At 42.6% G+C, this 16,874-nt stretch overlaps 2 protein-coding genes across 4 annotated transcripts; one reads left to right on the top strand and one right to left on the bottom strand.

Annotated features, from left to right (window-relative positions):
- Positions 1-1,669: 1,669 nt before the first annotated feature.
- On the top strand, positions 1,670-10,340 carry LYSET (lysosomal enzyme trafficking factor). The gene is made up of 2 exons (XM_053376392.1): positions 1,670-1,854; positions 9,469-10,340. The coding sequence occupies exons 1-2, from the start codon at positions 1,685-1,687 to the stop codon at positions 9,878-9,880; spliced, it is 582 nt and encodes a 193-aa protein (XP_053232367.1). The 5' UTR covers positions 1,670-1,684; the 3' UTR covers positions 9,881-10,340.
- Positions 10,341-14,677: 4,337 nt separating this feature from the next.
- On the bottom strand, positions 14,678-16,853 carry GON7 (GON7 subunit of KEOPS complex). 3 transcript variants are annotated; one of them, XM_053376380.1, is made up of 2 exons: positions 16,514-16,821; positions 14,678-15,169 (listed from the first exon to the last, which is right to left on the bottom strand). In XM_053376380.1, the coding sequence occupies exons 1-2, from the start codon at positions 16,698-16,700 to the stop codon at positions 15,057-15,059; spliced, it is 300 nt and encodes a 99-aa protein (XP_053232355.1). In that variant the 5' UTR covers positions 16,701-16,821; the 3' UTR covers positions 14,678-15,056. The 3 variants fall into 3 exon arrangements, with proteins under 3 accessions (XP_053232355.1, XP_053232335.1, XP_053232345.1); XM_053376360.1 differs by having other exon boundaries at positions 15,064-15,169; positions 16,360-16,853; XM_053376370.1 differs by having other exon boundaries at positions 15,064-15,169; positions 16,396-16,846.
- Positions 16,854-16,874: the final 21 nt, after the last annotated feature.

Below are 16,874 nucleotides of genomic sequence, written 5' to 3'. Positions count from 1 at the left end.
TAATTAGCACCATCTTGGCCTAATTAGCCCTTAACACATGCTAATTTCAGAGGGTTTAAAACGGTCTAATACACAGGTCTGGCATCCCGTTTTAACACACAAGCTCTAATTAAATCCTAACGTTTACTAAACCCAGGCATTAAGCGCCCGCAAACCTATAACAATAAGAAGAAATGCTTTTCTTATGTACTTGGGGGGGGGGAGCAGAGACAAGGAACTAGATCCAGTCAAGAGGGCCAGTTTCAGAACTGGCCCACTCTCCTTGGGTGGAGTATCATATGAGATAAGACAATTCAAATTTAAGCCTGTGGCTGCAATGAAAGACCAAAGAGCACACTCTCCCTCTTCCTTTGCTGCTTGCCTTCAACACTTTTAAAATTTGGCACCTTTTTCTGTTGCCATGCCACCTGACAGCAGTTTACAGACAGGTGGGAGTGATTGGGCTAAGCCGCATTGTGCGTCAAATGGGGAAGCCTGCAGGTGTAGTTAGGCTGACATAATGAGGTCTGTAAGCTTAATTAGGCTGGAAGTTCCCCTGCAGTGGGAAATTGGCAAGGAGTTTTGGTTGCTTATGTATTTCATAAAATTTAATGCACAGCTTGATTTTTTCTTTTTTTAAAACCAGCTCAAACACTTTGCACAAAAGATAAAACAATAAAATTGCGTGTGATGTTGCAGTCCTTTGGTTGGTAATTTTTCAAGCCAGTTGCTCAAATTGTGATATATGAGCTGGGCTGGGCTCAGGTGCTGAGTTTGAAGTGTTGCTTGCTGTTTTTACATTGTAAGAGTAAGTGTTGCTGAATCAGGATTTTTAAAAAAATCTCTTCATGGCGCCCAGCGCATGCTGGTGCAAGCAGGCAAGATTTGTGGCCTGATCGTAACTTGGCGGTTTGGCGCTGTTGTGAACCAGCAGGTATTTAAAACTGAAAGTTTTCGAATCGTCTCCCACCCTCCTATTCAGTACTGTACAAAAACAGAAGCCACTTTTTCTTCTACATTATGGGATGGGGTGGTAGAGAGTGACTTAAGCCCGTGGTTACTGATCTTGCTCAGGAACGCGTATGTGTATGTATGTGTGCTTGGATAAAGAGCGAGTCTGCCTCAATGAAGCACTAACGACACTTTTCTTCTCTCAAACTGATGCATTACAGTGAAGTGAGGCTACGGCTGCTTTCCCTTCCAGCCTTCCGCTCCTACTCCGCAAATGGCAGCATTCAAACAGAACCCGGAAATGGAGCTCTGCATTACTAACTCTTTACCCCTTTTCCATTCCTGGGATGGGAGAATGGGAGAATTAAGACATTTTACGGTCCTGCTCTTTGCCTGCAGCAGCCTTAATTGCTATGGGAGGGGGGAATGCTAAGAACAAAACAAAAATACAAATTATTTCCCCTCACCCCACTCTTTCCAGACTTTCCCCTTGGGTGGTTGACAAAAGGGCGGGGGGGGGGACCCCGAGGCGGCATCTTCAAAGCGCCTGGATTTGTTTTCCATTGCCTCCCAGCAGCTGCCGCCTCTGCAATACGAAGCAAACACACCTGAGGGGGGCAAGGGTGTCGAAAACATCCCGGAAGACACGGTGCGCAGACCAAAGGAGCCGCGCCCCTTTGGCGGCGCCTCCGCAGCCCGTAAAAGCGGGAATCGTCGGCTAAGGCAATTCGACTCTCCTCACGTGACTGCAGCCATGTCGCGCGGCACCGGAAGCAGAGCTCGGAGGAGGCGGGCCCTGGAAGGGCGGCGGAAGGGGTGGGCTCTGCGAGCGGCTCGACAGGAGAGGCGGCGGGGTGAGGAGGGTCGGGCCGCCCGCGCTCTCTCCTCCTGGCTGTTCGTTCCCGTGTTTTCCGGCGGAGGAAGGTAAGGGCGAGGGAGGCTGAGGCGGGGAGCGCCGGAGAGGGGCCCGGACTCTAGGCTGCTCCCTCCCCGGCGCGCTTTGCACCGGCTCAGGGACACGCTCGCAGCCGCTGGCAGGGCAGCTCGGTCCGTAGAGCGGGAGGCTCCGAACCTCAGGCTCGCGGGTTCGAGCCCCACGTTGGGCAAAAGGACATTGCCAGGAGGTTGAGCTAGATGACCCCGGGGATCCCCTTCCTATTCTACGATTCTGTGTTCAGCCTGACGAGGAAGACGGAGCGCGGCCCTGTCTCGAATTCAGTCTGAGAGCATGGGCGTAGCCAAGGGGGGCACATGTCCCCCCCCCCGTGAACAAAAATCAATACAAATCTGAGGTACTGTTTTCCCCCACAACAAAACATGCCCCTACTTCCTAACAAGAATCCCATCCCTGAGAGAGAAAGAGGCCACTTTGTTTACATTTGCCTTGAAGTTCCCTATTGGAAGCTTTTTGCCCCCATTGCAAATTGGGGGGGTCGAGGACGACCTCTGATTAGAAGCAGTTTTGCTTGAGTAATTAAATTCCCATCCTGCCTCTCTCCGACAGGAGCCCAGGGTAGTGAACGCACAAGCAGCTAAAAAATCAAAACATCCAAAAGGTTGCATTGTACGTGCCCAGAGGCACTCTTATTTATATCTCAGTCCATATCCGTGCTGGGTTTTAGGCCAGATTTAAGTTTTGAGGAGTTATGGGGAAGAGGAAGGGAGCCCTTGGGAAAGGCATAGAAGGAAGTATGGGCATGAGGTGCTGTCAGCCTTTTGAGGAAGGCAAAATTGGGAGAAGTAACTCTCTAGGGTTGAGGAAGGAATAGTGACATGCAGACCGTTCCTCCTCTTAATGCTTGGGTTGCATTGTGTTTGTGGTTAGTGATTTTTAAATTTTAAAAAGACCTATTGTAATTCGGGTATCGAATGAGTGATAATCTACCCATGAGCTTTCTGTGCAGTAGAAATGGGTGTGGGATATGAATAATTTTAGGCAGTTAGGTTACATTGAGGAAAGTGAGGGTAGGTTACTATCTCACTTTAGGAAGTAGAATCATTTGATTGGGTTAAACTGAAAAAAAGTTTGACAGACTTGAGAAGCTGTCTTACAGATAAGGCAAAGATGCTACTATATCAAATCTAGCTCTAGCTCTTTAGATAAGTATTAGTCTTTTCTTCTTCAGTGAGCGTTCATATGGAAAGGCTACTTCAAAATAGGTACGTTGAAGAATGTGGCTGCTATGGCACTATTACAAAATGCAGTTGCTGTTGACTTGATGGGCAGAGGGGGCACATAATATTGGTAAAGTGATGCGTTTTATTGTACTAGTGTCAGTGGGCAAGGTGAAAATCAAACTTTTTAGCATAGACTGCTCAGTCTCTTACTTTTGTCTATTACGTGAGGCTTTTTGCTTTATTGAAAGAATGCAGATGCACGTGTAATAAAAGTAAAGGACCGCCAAGGACCCATAACTGATTCTATCATGAATAGATGGTATTGGTTAGGGTAGTGTCAGCTGCAGAACAATGAAAGTAAAACCAGGATAATTAAGAATGTCATTATGTTTCTTCTTGCCTTTCTTTTCTGCATTCTAAAATTCATTTGACTTCTTGTGTTGTTGATGATACCAGTGTTATAACTTGTTGAACAATATTCTCATTAGTCCACTTTTGGAGACAAAATGATCTGTAGGCGAACCCAATTGCGGCAGGAGTTTGTTAAAAAGGTGAGCATCCTAACAAACTGCTCAAGGGATAGATATCCTGTAAAGTCCCTGCAGTGCCGGCCTAACATGTTTGCTTTGTGTTGTGCTAGTGAAATGAGCAGTGTGTTGCCTCCTAAGCATTTGCTTTCCATTGGAAATGGCTCAAATTGTAAGATAATGCTATGTATTTATGATGCTGTAAATGTTCCAGTAGTTGCAGGGCTGACACTGACCCTTTCCCCCAGTACAGAAGTGGGGAGAAGACAATTTTCCACTTACAGACAGCTGGCCAATTTTCAGTCAACTTCCTGCTGCTCATGGTTGTTAGGGTTCTTGGGTCTGATCCAGCAAAGTACTTACAATCATAAGGATGAGTGCATAGTTCAGATCACTTAATAGATTTGTCACACCTTGACTGATGAGTGATCCTGAGTATGTACTCAAAAACACTTCAGTGGAACACAGCTGAATGGATAGGTCTCAGCCATAGGTGTCCTTATGTATTTTTTAGAACTCATCTGTTACTTTTGCAACTGTTCTGTAACTGTTTTGTTACCTTTTGTACATTATCTTGGGACATGCATGGAAAGAGATTAATAATAACAATACTAGCAAGACAAAGTTTCTAGTAGAGAAAGAAAAGTGTACCATGCAAGGACTGAATCCTCCTCACTTCAGCTCTAGTCAGTGTGGCTAAGTTGAGTTTCCAAATTCGGCTGCTGCAGTATACAATTTCCACACTGTGATAAACAAGTTGCCACAGGTTGCACTAAATAGAATCATGCACATAAATGAATTTCTCATTGTGACCTATCTGAAGTGCTGCCTTTTAAAATTGTTTTTCATTCCTATAGCAACCTTTGCAACTGAAAGATGTATTGTATGCCTAGAATTGCTGCGCGGATAAAACTGGCATGACCTGCATTGCAACTTATCAGAGTGCCTGAGTTCCCAGTATATTTCTTTAATTAGTTGTGCTTCAGAATTGCCCTTGAAACAACATTTTTTGCAAAATTGTAAATGGTCTTTGCAGCTATGCAAGCATCACTGAAAGAGGCCTGATGGACAGGTTTCGTAATGTGTTGTGTCCTGGGCTGGTGACTGCAGAGCAAGGATGGCCAAAGTGAACTTTCACTGGATCATCTTGTGTTAACAGTGTCCACTTTGGTAATGAGATCCTTTCGCAGCAGCTTGTTGTAGGTCTAAATAAATAGACACATGGGAAGATAGGAATTGAGCTGTTAGTCATGCTAAGATTAATCTTGCCCAACATTCCATTTCCAAAAGTTGCTGGCTAGATGTCTTTGGGAGCTCAAAACAAGGGGTGGTGGTGGATCTGCTGTCTTGGTCGCCCCTCCCCCACCAATTCCATTTAGCATTCATATACTGCCTCTGTCTATAGTGGCGTCACAGCTATTGTTGCTAATAGCCGTTGATAGATCTGCCCTCCCAAGAAATCCAGAACTAAAACAATTAAAACATATCTTCCAAAATGCTACCAGGTCTGCTTTGATTATTGCCCATACACTATCTTTAACTCTTTAAAAAGGACGAGTTCAAAAAACATTCAGTCGCAAAAAGCTGGCTGCATATTCGTGGCTCCAAGTTCATTGTGGTCATGGTTTGAAAAACAAGGTTCTAAAAAGACTTTCGGTTTTGACATTTACAAAAATCTGGCAGGGAATTCTCAAATATATGAATTGACTTTATACTGTAGGCAACAGGCAACCTTTAGCGTGTTGGTAGTTGCTCAATCCTGTTGCTTATTCCTAAAAATTTGGGGATGGCCAGTGATTGAGGGGAAGGTTGGTTCTACATATTATTTTTCTGACTAAAATGTGCTTGTAGATCTCATGATCAGGCAGCAGTGAATGATAATGACAGTCACATGATTATTAGCTGGCAGTTGTATGTCACTTTTGTGGTGAGAGGGGAGAGGTGGTGTAGATTATTGGTAAAACAAGTTCTGCAGCTTACAATTGTTAAAAGATAATTCTTTATTTCAAGTACAGATAAGTTGAAAAACTCTGTTACGTAATGTTCTCTACTTTCCTGAGTGGTCATAACTGTATAACTCTGCCCCTGGACTTTAGTTTCCCTTCGATAAGATGGAGCACTGAAGATCTATGGGGCCTTTGTGATATGCACATTTACAAATACAGTGGTACCTCAGTTTACGAACTTAATCCGTTCTGGAGTTAAACTGAAACCATTCTTAAACCGAGATGCACTTTCCCTAATGAGGCCTCCCGCCGCCAGTGCCCTTCCACTATTTGGATTCCATTCTGAGGTAAAGTTTGCAAACCGGGACACTACTTCAGGTTTTGCAGAGTTCGTAAACTGAATCGTTCGTAAACAGGACTGGCAACAAAGCTGCTAATCTTGTTTCAGGATTGCCATTATACTGAAGAGCAAGAAGTGAGCTGCACTACAGAGTTTACAGTACAGTGGTACCTCGGGTTACATACGCTTCAGGTTACATACGTTCCAGGTTATAGACTCCACTAACCCAGAAATAGTACCTCGGGTTAAGAACTTTGCTTCAGGATGGGAACAGAAATCGTGCGGCGACAGTGGGAGGCCCCATTAGCTAAAGTGGTGCTTCAGGTTAAGAACAGTTTCAGGTTAAGAACGGACCTCCGGAACGAATTAAGTACTTAACCTGAGGTACCACTGTAGTTTCATTTTGGATTTACAGTAGTTTCATTTTGGATGGAGACTTAGGGAGTTTTTGTTATTCATGTTAGTTGACAAATATTATTGTTTTGCTATTCTTGTTTTAATCAACAAGTTATTTTATGATGTATTAAATATTTCCCCCTTATAATGTGCTTGACAGGTAGGGAGTTAAGTTCTAATAATTTTCTGTGGTGTGTGTGTGTTAATATTTTTGTGTCCCCAGCTACATTATGGAATGTCTTGCCTGCTCTGGAGGTTCAGCCAGCCCCCCTTTTTGTCCCCTTCCATTGGTCGATGAGTACCTTTGTATACCTGCAGGTTTTTTGCTGCATTTCCTTAGATGCGGTTCTGTGTTGTGGACTGTTATCTTCCATGTTTGTGTTTTCTAATTGTGTTTTATTATGATCATGGTTTCACTTCATGTAAACCGCTTTGAGAAAGGTGTTGGCCTCAAAGGCATAGAAGTTTTAAGTGTAATAAAAATTCAGCAGACTGGATGCCAAGTGTGCTTCAGTTTTAGCAAAGCTCATGGCTCTTTCTGGGTGGTATTCAACTAAGTTTTACCCCAGGTAGATTCACTGGAATTAATGAACACCACTAAGTTGGGTCAATTGATTTCAGTGAGTAAAAATAAGTTGAATACCACCACATGTCCAAATTGGGACTTTACACAAATAGTTTCCCTGCTTCTCAGACAGGCGTGTCATTCCCCCCTCACGCCCAAGAAAGGTCAGAAGAAACTTCCAGTCATCAAACAACTGATCATAATGGATGGTTTCCCCTTCCTCTTTCCTTCTCTGCCCCCTCAACCAGTGACTATTTCAAGCACATGTTACAGTGGGCATTTTGCTTTTCTTGTCTGATGCAGTCCAGTTCTTTGTGTCTAGGTCAGAAGATGAAATTAAATGAGATAACCTTGCACAAGGGATATCTTCTAGCTACAATAAATCCTGCTTTTGTTGCAGGCTTAGGGACCAGCCAGGATGTCTCCCTGCTACTTGTTCCTCTTTCAGTCAAAAATGAGAAAGGAAAAGTTGCAACTTGTTCTTCTTGGGGAAGGAGGTAATTGGTAGACTGTTCTTATCACAGGCATCAAGCTTCAGTGGTCTGTCATTTTTGCAGATGACTGGATAAACTTGGAAGTCTAGTGTGGTATTTTGAGAATCAGAAAGCAAGAGGAAGCACACAGCAGAATGGAGAACAGTTTTAAACTTCCTTCTTAACAGTACTGTACTTAGCCAACAAAACAGATTTTTCTGGGTAACTACCAGCCTAAAACCATTAAGGTTCAAAGCACTAACCCAGTAGTCTGTTTCTTCTACATGCGAGCAGCCACAATATGGGGTCAGGCACATGGGCGTGGAAAGACTGGTGAGAACCGCATGCTACAAAGATAGAGTTGCTGTGGTTTTTTTGATTGCAATGATTCAATGAAGTGATGAAAGATTTGCCCTGAGGGACTCCATGGAGCCATGTTGGCTGGATAGGAACAAGTATTGCCCTGAATTTAAAAAACTGTTGATGAAGTTGTTAGTGTATTAATGCCAGCAGGGCCAGTGGTCAGGGATGACAGGAATTGTAGTCCAAAAACAACTGGAGATCTTCTTCATTCACTTGTAAGCATGTCCATCAGTGTCAGGGAAACTTTTGCAGCCCAAGGACCACATTTCCTTCTGGGCAACCTTTCAAGGGCCACATGCCAGTGGCGGGCAAAGCCAAAAGTAAAAGTGAGCAGAGCAAAAAAATGTAAATCTGAACTCTTGAGTGGTAAGCCAGTTTCTTTGTCCTTGCACACACGCCCCTCCTCTATCCAGAGAAACAAGAAGCAGTAGGAAGACACATTCCAACCATGCCAAACACTTGAGGAGGGTGTGGCTTAGGAATACAGAGTGTATATGTGACCTAGGGAGACTTCCAGGGGCCAGATAATAAGGCCCTAAGGGGCATGTGGTTCCCCATCCCTGATGTACATGGATTTTTTTGGAGGGGTGCATGCTCTTGACTGCAGATGTTTACTGAAAGCCATGTAAGCCCGTTTTAAATCTCATAAGTGATATTTATACAACTTTGAGATTTATGCAACTCTCATAAAGTGACAGTTAAGGAATACAGCTGCTGTGTCTATGGTACTCTTCAAAAGGGAGCACAACTCTCGTACATGGTATTATCCTCCCTGCTCCATCAGAACAAGATGCATAAGTTTAGGCTCCAAGTTCCCAGAGGTGTGAAGGCCCAGAGGAAAAATGGGGGGAAATGGGAGTGGGGTGGGGGCATGGCTTTCCTCCTTGGTTTTCACATCTCTCCTAGCTCCTCCCCACTTGTGTTAATTGTCTGGGCTGGGCTGTCTGCAGTCGGTTCCAGGTTCAGTTCCAGCATTTCTAGGTAGGGCTTGGAGAAGTTTCTTCCTGAAATCCTGGAGAACCACTGCTGGCCAATGCCAACAGTGCTTCATATTTTTGCATGCCACCCCAATCTCTGAGTGGTGCAAGATTCCATCGTTTTCAGGCACTTACCTGGGGTTTGTGTTTCCTTTCGGAAATGAGGCACAGTGGAGACTGTGTTGTCTTTATGATATGTGGTCTATGTACACATATACACAGCCTGAGCCTACAGTGGAGGTGTATGCAGCATCAGCACCCCAGGAGGGTCTTTCTTCTCCCATAGCTGCAGCCCTGGTTTTGAACAGAAGCCAACCATTGCTCTGCCTCTCTGGCTTTCCAGCTTGCTGCTTTGCTTCTCTGCCACATTACCCTCCCTAACCTCTCTCCTCTAAACCCTGGCTTTATCTATTGAGGGAGGGGGCCACCACCCACTTACCATCTCGCGCACCCAGCCCCCTTGATTAAACTGGAATTGTGGGGAATAATGTAGCCTAACATGGCGGGATAAAAACCTGATTAATAAGTAAAATTAAATTGGCTGCACTGTAGAATAAATCTTTGAAGATTGCAGCTTACATCCACTTGGGATCAGTCTTCAAAACCAACCATCTCATCATCTCTTTCACTTCTGCTGAAAATTTAACACCCTGTCTTTAGCATTTTGCACATTACATTTCCTACTGACATCTACTGGGAGATTTTTTTTGGGGGGGGGAGCAGAAACAGCATTTGCCCAGTAACACTTCAGCTACACTTAGAAAATCGTATCCTGTAACATGACAAGCTGATATTTCTTTAAGTGCTTTGATTATCTTTTTCCTTTTTTTAAGGTTCAGAGCATGGAGAATGATGAACTTCCGTCAGAGGATGGGATGGATTGGTGTGGGATTATACTTAATAGCAAGTGCGGCAGCATTTTACTATGTCTTTGAAATCAATGAGACTTACAACAGACTAGCACTGGAGCACATCCAGCAACCTCCTGAAAAACTGAGAGAAGAAACCACCTGGATGCACTCCTTAAAAACACGGCTGCTGTCCGTACCCTTTTGGCTGTGGACTATTATCTTCTTGATCCCTTATTTACAAATGTTCCTGTTCCTTTATTCCTGTACAAGAGCTGATCCCAAAACAGTGGGCTACTGTATTATTCCGATTTGCCTGGCTGTCGTTTGCAATCGTCACCAAACATTTGCGAAGGCCTCCAACCAAATTAGCAGATTGCAACTGATTGACACTTAAACCCATCTGCGTTTCCTGATGAACACTTTTAGATAACCTGAAGGATCTTGGCTGCATCAATTGAACATACAAATGGAATGTGAAATTCTTTTTCTCCACGTTAACTACTGAATAGAGCATCAACCTATTTTTTGAATAAGTTGACTTTGAGTATAGGTGCATTCTATTTGGTGGAATAACTGAGCTTTCTTTGAGACTCGAGGATGACATTCTTCATATTTGCCTTATAATGCAGAATTTCTACACTCCTGAAGTTTTTGTGGAGAAAACCTATTTGAAACCTTATTTCACTGTGCACCCCCCTTTTATCTTCAAGCTTCCCTCAGGAGGAGGATCAGTGAAAACAGACTTTTCCTTTGTTATAATGTGTAAAGTTTGGAATGATCATAAACTTGCATTTAAGATATTGTGCTTTTTCCTTAAATAATGTTGCACTCAATAAAACAGGGCTTCGTTCACACACATGACTAAAAGAAAATGAGCCCTTTGTTCATTTATTGTTTTTTTGACTTCCAGTTCAGTGTAAGTTGTTAGGCCAGTTCTTCAGAAACTAATTTTCCATATATGGGAACAAAAATGCAACATGTGCTATATGTCAAATATGAAGGCTGTGTGTGAGAGGGGAAAGAGACAGAGCCGCTCTCAGTTTTGCTTTAAAATGCATGTGAACTGACAATTAGTTGCTGTTCATGTGTTAGGAAATTATGGCACTCACTGCATTTTCCTCCCAGCAGCGCTCAGCAATTAAAACATAGTAATTCAATGTTCATTCTATTATGTACATTGCTCTATCCAATAAAACAGCCATCAAACATTAAAACCAACATCCAAACCACAGTAATAAACCCAGAAACCAACACCAATTTACCAAGTAGAAAATTCTCAGTATTTGCTAATACAGAAAGTAGTTTTATAATGTAAATGTTTCAGCAGGAGCCATTTTATCTACATTATTTGCTCAATGTGAGTATAGATATCTGCATGATCTAAGTCTCCCGCCCCCCCCCCCCCGCTTTTAGTAAAGTACTTCAGATATACCAGTTGTCCTTCTAATTGCATGGCATCTGAGGGGAAATGCAGTTAACTGCAACTGAGATGATGTACTTTAGCATCCTCCTGTGGCCTGGTTTCTATCAAACCAGAGAAGGTTATTAATTTCATTTGGTATAAATATGAGTATGTTACTAGCAACAAGTCCCAAGAGATGTTAGCCCTGCTAAGTCCAAGCACTTTATTTGCTTGACTAATTTAATGACTGCCATAAAAGTGTTCTACTCTCTCTGCATGGCATGCTCCTTGCTACAAAATCACTAGTAATGGCATAATGGAAAAAAAAGCAGTGGGAAAAAATCCTTTGCCTTTTTTAATTTCATGACTTCTCACAGATTAGTAGAAAGACATTTGCAACCTTCCTGGCTACTCGCCCATTATATATATATATGCGCAGTTCACTAGTAAAATCTTGTTTTTGGCTGTCCAGGCAGATCAAATTCTTCTGTCTACAGCTGAACAGGGAAATATTGGATGACTGTATATCTCTGTTGCATCCATTGTGGCTGCTTGGATCAATTGTGTACCTAAAGTTCAGTGTAGCTAGGTAGCCATTCAAGTAAGCAAGAATGAAGGGTTTTGAATTTATAGACCTAGTCAGGCACATTCCCCATTTCTGTCCAACTCAATATTTCCCCCACATTTTCTACAATTTTAGGGAAAAATTAGGTTAGTATATAGAGTTTATATGCAGTGCAACTCATTGCACAGTCAGAAATGTATGGCACTTTCTGGCTGGTATTTATTAGAGCGATATGTGACGCTAAGGATTTCCAAGGAAAAAAGTGTTTTCTAAATTGGATTTCATGTGGACCTGATTTGGATATAAAGGGAACAATGTTTTCATTTCTGTGGACTTTGCCCTTTAATATTGCTGCTTCATACATTTCACATGAAATCAGCTCCTCTGAATAGTAGAACAGTTAGAATATTAAGCCTGCAGTCACTATAACAGTGTGCTTGTAAAAATTGTTCCATTAAATACAACTCCCATATGCAGCAGCCAGTTCATCATAAGCATAAACTTTTAAAAGGTTCTTGCTCCGTCTTTGTTATAGCACCTACATGCTAGTAATACCATCCATGAACATGGACTGTGTCAAATGAGTGCTGTTTTGTCAGGTGGGCCATCTGAATCTGTTTAATCTTGCTTATTGGCTTACTGAACATGGCAGTCAAACTTGTTTTATGGAACATACAGTAGTCTGGTGAGAAAACCCAGGCCCCAGCATCTAATAAACTTGGTTGCTACTTTACTGAGACATAAGAAATGCCCAATAGCCCAAATGGAAGCACTCATGCCTCTTAGAAACAAGATGTGACTGCAAGGCAACTGGAAGCTCAGCTTTAATTTAAGCAACCTTTGCATTAACACTGACCAGTGCTACCTCTATCATCCATTGCAGATTCTTAACAGCTTTTGTGATGAATTTGAAGACTAGTATTTGAGCTATTTATATATCACTTCTTCACTGAAGTTATTTTATTTCTACTCTGAATAATACTAAGCCACCCAACCTATATAATCTGAACTGTGAGAAAAACTTTGGAATGGTAGGTCAATTCTCTCCCAGAACAGATTCCCTTATTAGCCAGGCATCCCTGGAACCAGGCAGGAGGAAAGCGAAGTCCCCCTGGCCTGTTTGAACCAACGTTTTTTCCTTGTCAACGCAAAAACAAATCTCTTGCTGGAACATTCACACAAGTCTTATAAATTACAGTCCAATTCTTTTCAACTGCACCAAATCATTACTTTCTTGGTTACAAGCCAGTGCCTTGTTAGACAACCGGTCTACTAATTGGTTGCTACAACTCAATAGAGCCTTTATGCTACCAAGGAGCATAAACAATTGACATGCTTTTATACATAATTTGTCTGTTTATATGTATGTACAGACCCAGTGCCCATGGGTGCCAGGCTGGTGATCCATATGTTTTCAGGGGGAAAGGTTTTTTTCTTAAATGATAGGTACTTTCTTAACCTGTGGAGGGGCTTTTTGGGATGGGGGAATGCTCAAGCATGCTCTGTGTCCATCTTGGATATTTTTCTTGGTACTGGGGAAGACTTCCTGTTACTAGATAGCAACAAAATCATGGTGTCTGTGTGGAATCAATATTATGTGTTCTCCACAATGAGGACAGGCAGGACACAGTTGACTTCCCACAACAAGCGTGAATTTGGCCAGGATGCGGGGAGTAGCATGACCCCATGGCAGCCATTTTGAGACTGGCACCTGCAGCACTTGCATATTGGTCCAAAATGATTGGCACCCCAATTTAAGGTTATATCCAAACCCTGCACTGTGATTGATTTTAATTATGGTTTATTGAAACAAGATTTTATAAGCCAGGTTGAAGTTGGCTTCTTTCTGTAAACCATAGCTTTGCCTAGGTTCAGACATAATGTTAAAGTGTTGTATAGAAACAGAAGCAAAACCATTTAATCTCATCTTCCAGAGAGGAAGGTGACTGGCATGAAGCATAGTTGTGCAATACGAAACAGTAGCTAGCATTGCATCTGAGTGACAGCAGTTTTAATGCATGTCATGGAAAGTAAACACTTTGACAGCATATAAACGAACACAGTTCATGATATATTCTACTTCGTTGTATTGTGAATGCTTGATGCACACGCCCAGGCACATTTTCTTTGTCTCCAACTGTTTATTAACATGGGAAACGTATTTAAATGTCTTTGATTTAGTCATAGATTACGTTCTGCCCCAGGCTCTTTTAAAGGGATACTTAATTTAATTTTTTAAAAATCTACCACAGAAAGAACTTAAAGTATTATTGAAATGTAAAATTCTCATGGTCTTTCATTTTTAGGTAATGCCATAGACAAACATCACATTAGAAGTTGTCCTTAAGACAGGAGGCTCTCAAAACTCTCTACTCCCAAGGTTCAATTAAAAGGTGACAATTACTGAGGTCCATCAGTGGCAAATAATAATAATAATAATAATAATAATAATAATAATAATAATAATAATATATACCCTGCCCATATGGCTAGGCTTCCTCTGGGCAGCTCCCAACAAACACGATAAAACATCAAACATTAAAAACTTTCCTAAACAAAGCTGCCAAAATGGAGGTGCAGGGACAGAATCAGTCATATAAGCCTGTTGACTATTACACATGTACCATCTTGCTTGTCTTTTCACCCTCCACTGAATACTTTTTCAGAAAGCATTCAGAGATCGATCTTAGTTGGCATCACTTTTGACATCACTAGAATTGTTAAGAAGTTTTAATTTTTTTATCACTCCAATGAGAGGATTAGGATATACGTAGGCAGTTTAGCACAATCAGCTGGCAATTGTGGACACCATTTTCTATTGGTATCTAATCCATCTTGGGAAATTGCTAGATTCTTTGCTACAGCAGTTTCCTACTGGAAATGAATTCTATAGTTCAACTTTTCTCAAGCTAAGTGCAGCTACTGGAAATACTGTGATTCAGCTTTCCCATTTCAGGAAGAATTTGCTCTAAGTGACTTAAAATAGAAGAGGCTCTTTTCTATTTTCCCCCTTTCCACCCCATATATCGCAAAGTATTTTTTCCTCATAATTTCTTCTCCCGTTCTTCTTTCATGTTCATACCTTATTTCCGTTTCCTGTTCCTAAGTGTCATTACTTCCATTCCTCCTGCCTGCTCCTTTTACATTCACTTCTTTCTCTTTTAACAATCTTTCCCCTCTATTACTTCCTTACTTTCTACTCCGTTTATTTATGAAGAAAGTCATGAAAATAAACAACTCTTTCTAATTTATTTCAATACCACTACTGGCCCTTTCCCCTCAGAGAAGGGAGATCATTCTTTCTTATATACATGGTCTTTTACTTGGTTGCTTCAGTATTTCACATAATACTCCACAAATGAGCTTCCCTTTTGATTTGTGGTAACGGTAAATAATAAAAAGGACAGTGCATTTCTAGTTTTAAAAGTAGCCCAGAAGTTTCCTCGGGAGGAAAGTGTCTAGAAAACAAAACTCAAATTCCGTAGGAAAAAACCTGCAGTTTTCATCAGGACTGTTTTAACAAAACATCCCAGAAATTTTCCCAGAGGGAAAGTGTGTATATGATTAAACTCAAGTTCAGTAGAAAAATGTTTGTAGTTTTCATCAGGACTGTGTTTTTATTCGTTTTAATGGTGGTCCGTCAGCACATGCTTTGGCAATGACATGATTTTCTTCTTCATCATCATCATCATCATCCTGTTCATCATCATAATCACCTAAAAGAAAAAGATTTCATATGAAATCTGCTAAGATAGCTAAACTATTTCCCCATGAATGCCCACACTTAACTTCTCATTCCATTTGCTGAGTTTAACTAACATTTTATGAGGCTGGGTAGCTCAGTTGGTAGAGCATGAGACTTAGTCCCATGGTTGTGGGTTTGAGCCCCACATTGGGTGTAAGATTCCTGCATTGCAGGGGGTTGGACTAGATGAGCTTTGTAGCCCCATGCAACTCTACAGTTCTATGATTTTCAAATTTTAGAATTTTATTTTATTTTGGTGTTGCTTGAACTGGGTATAATAAGTCAAGAGATACTAGCAGTTGAGTATACTTTTGCAAGAGGCATGTTCAAGAGTTATGAATGTATATGCAAAGTGTTCGTACACAATGGATGGGAAACTTGTGTGGCCTACCAGATATTGGACTACAACTCTGATCAACCCCACTGATAAAAGAGTTTTTGGAGACTATGGTAACTGTAGTCCAATGCTTTAGGTCCTCACCAGATCATACAAGAGGTATATTAGCATAGACCTGGTCTGCACATGCAGAATTACATGTTGATAATAAAGTGGTATACAGTGGTACCTCGGGTTACATACGCTTAAGGTTACATACGTTTCAGGTTATAGACTCCGCTAACCCAGAAATAGTACCTCGGGTTAAGAACTTTGCTTCAGGATGAGAACAGAAATCGTGCGGCGACAGTGGGAGGCCCCATTAGCTAAAGTGGTGCTTCAGGTTAAGAACAGTTTCAGGTTAAGAACAGACCTCCAGAACGAATTAAGTTCTTAACCCGAGGTACCACCGTAGACTCTATTGGAATTCTCAAATGGTGTTGAAGTTAAAGCTCAGGGTAAACCCAGCGAAATCAATGTACATTAGCTAATTATGCCTATTCTACATTTTTATTCTTTTGATTTCACAAAGTCATAGATTGTAGAGTTGGAAGGGACCCTGTGGCAGGAATATGCAGCTGTCCCATTACAGGCCCTGAACCTGCAACCTTGGCGTTATCAGCACCACGCTCCAACCAACCGAGTGACCCATTGCCCTCTCACTGATTTTATTTATATGCCTCTTTCCCACAACGGGCTGTGCCCGGACATTCAAAACAGAGGACAAATATACAAATACAAACATACAGACATGTCAGTAAATTCAAAATAGCCAAAGTAAGAACCGAAAGGCTTTGTTGTGGCATCTGAGGAGGCTCCACCTGCTGCTGAGTTCCAAGTACCCAAAGGGGCACTTGGTTGCTAGGAAGCAGGACGAAGCCTCTTTCCTCTCCTCTCGGGCAAGGCGGGAACGCGTGGCCGAGTCCGGGGCCTCCTCACCTCCAGGCCCGGCTCGGTCGCCGGCGCCGCTCTCCTGCTGCACCAGGGGGCCAAGCAGCGCGGAGACCTGTTCCCGCAGCTGAGCTAGGCCGCTGAGCAAGCCCCGCAGCTCTCCCGGCGGCTCGCAACGGACCCTCAGCGGCCGCTTCAGCCCGTCGCGGCCCGTCAATTCCGCCCGCAACTCCATCGCTCCGCTTCCCCTCTGCCTTTCCCCCGCCCTGGAAACAGGCAGCCAATCCCTAACCGAGGCGGCGGCTTTTCCAACCGCCACTCTGGCCCCGCCTACCCGGCGCACGCGCTTCACTCAACAGCTTATGAGCCGTTTCATTGTCTTCTCCGCCCGCCTTCGTCTCCTCCCGCT

The sequence above is a fragment of the Podarcis raffonei genome, chromosome 1, assembly GCF_027172205.1.
Source record: "Podarcis raffonei isolate rPodRaf1 chromosome 1, rPodRaf1.pri, whole genome shotgun sequence".
Lineage (NCBI taxonomy): Eukaryota > Metazoa > Chordata > Lepidosauria > Squamata > Lacertidae > Podarcis > Podarcis raffonei.
This window is presented reverse-complemented; position numbering and strand designations above follow the sequence as displayed.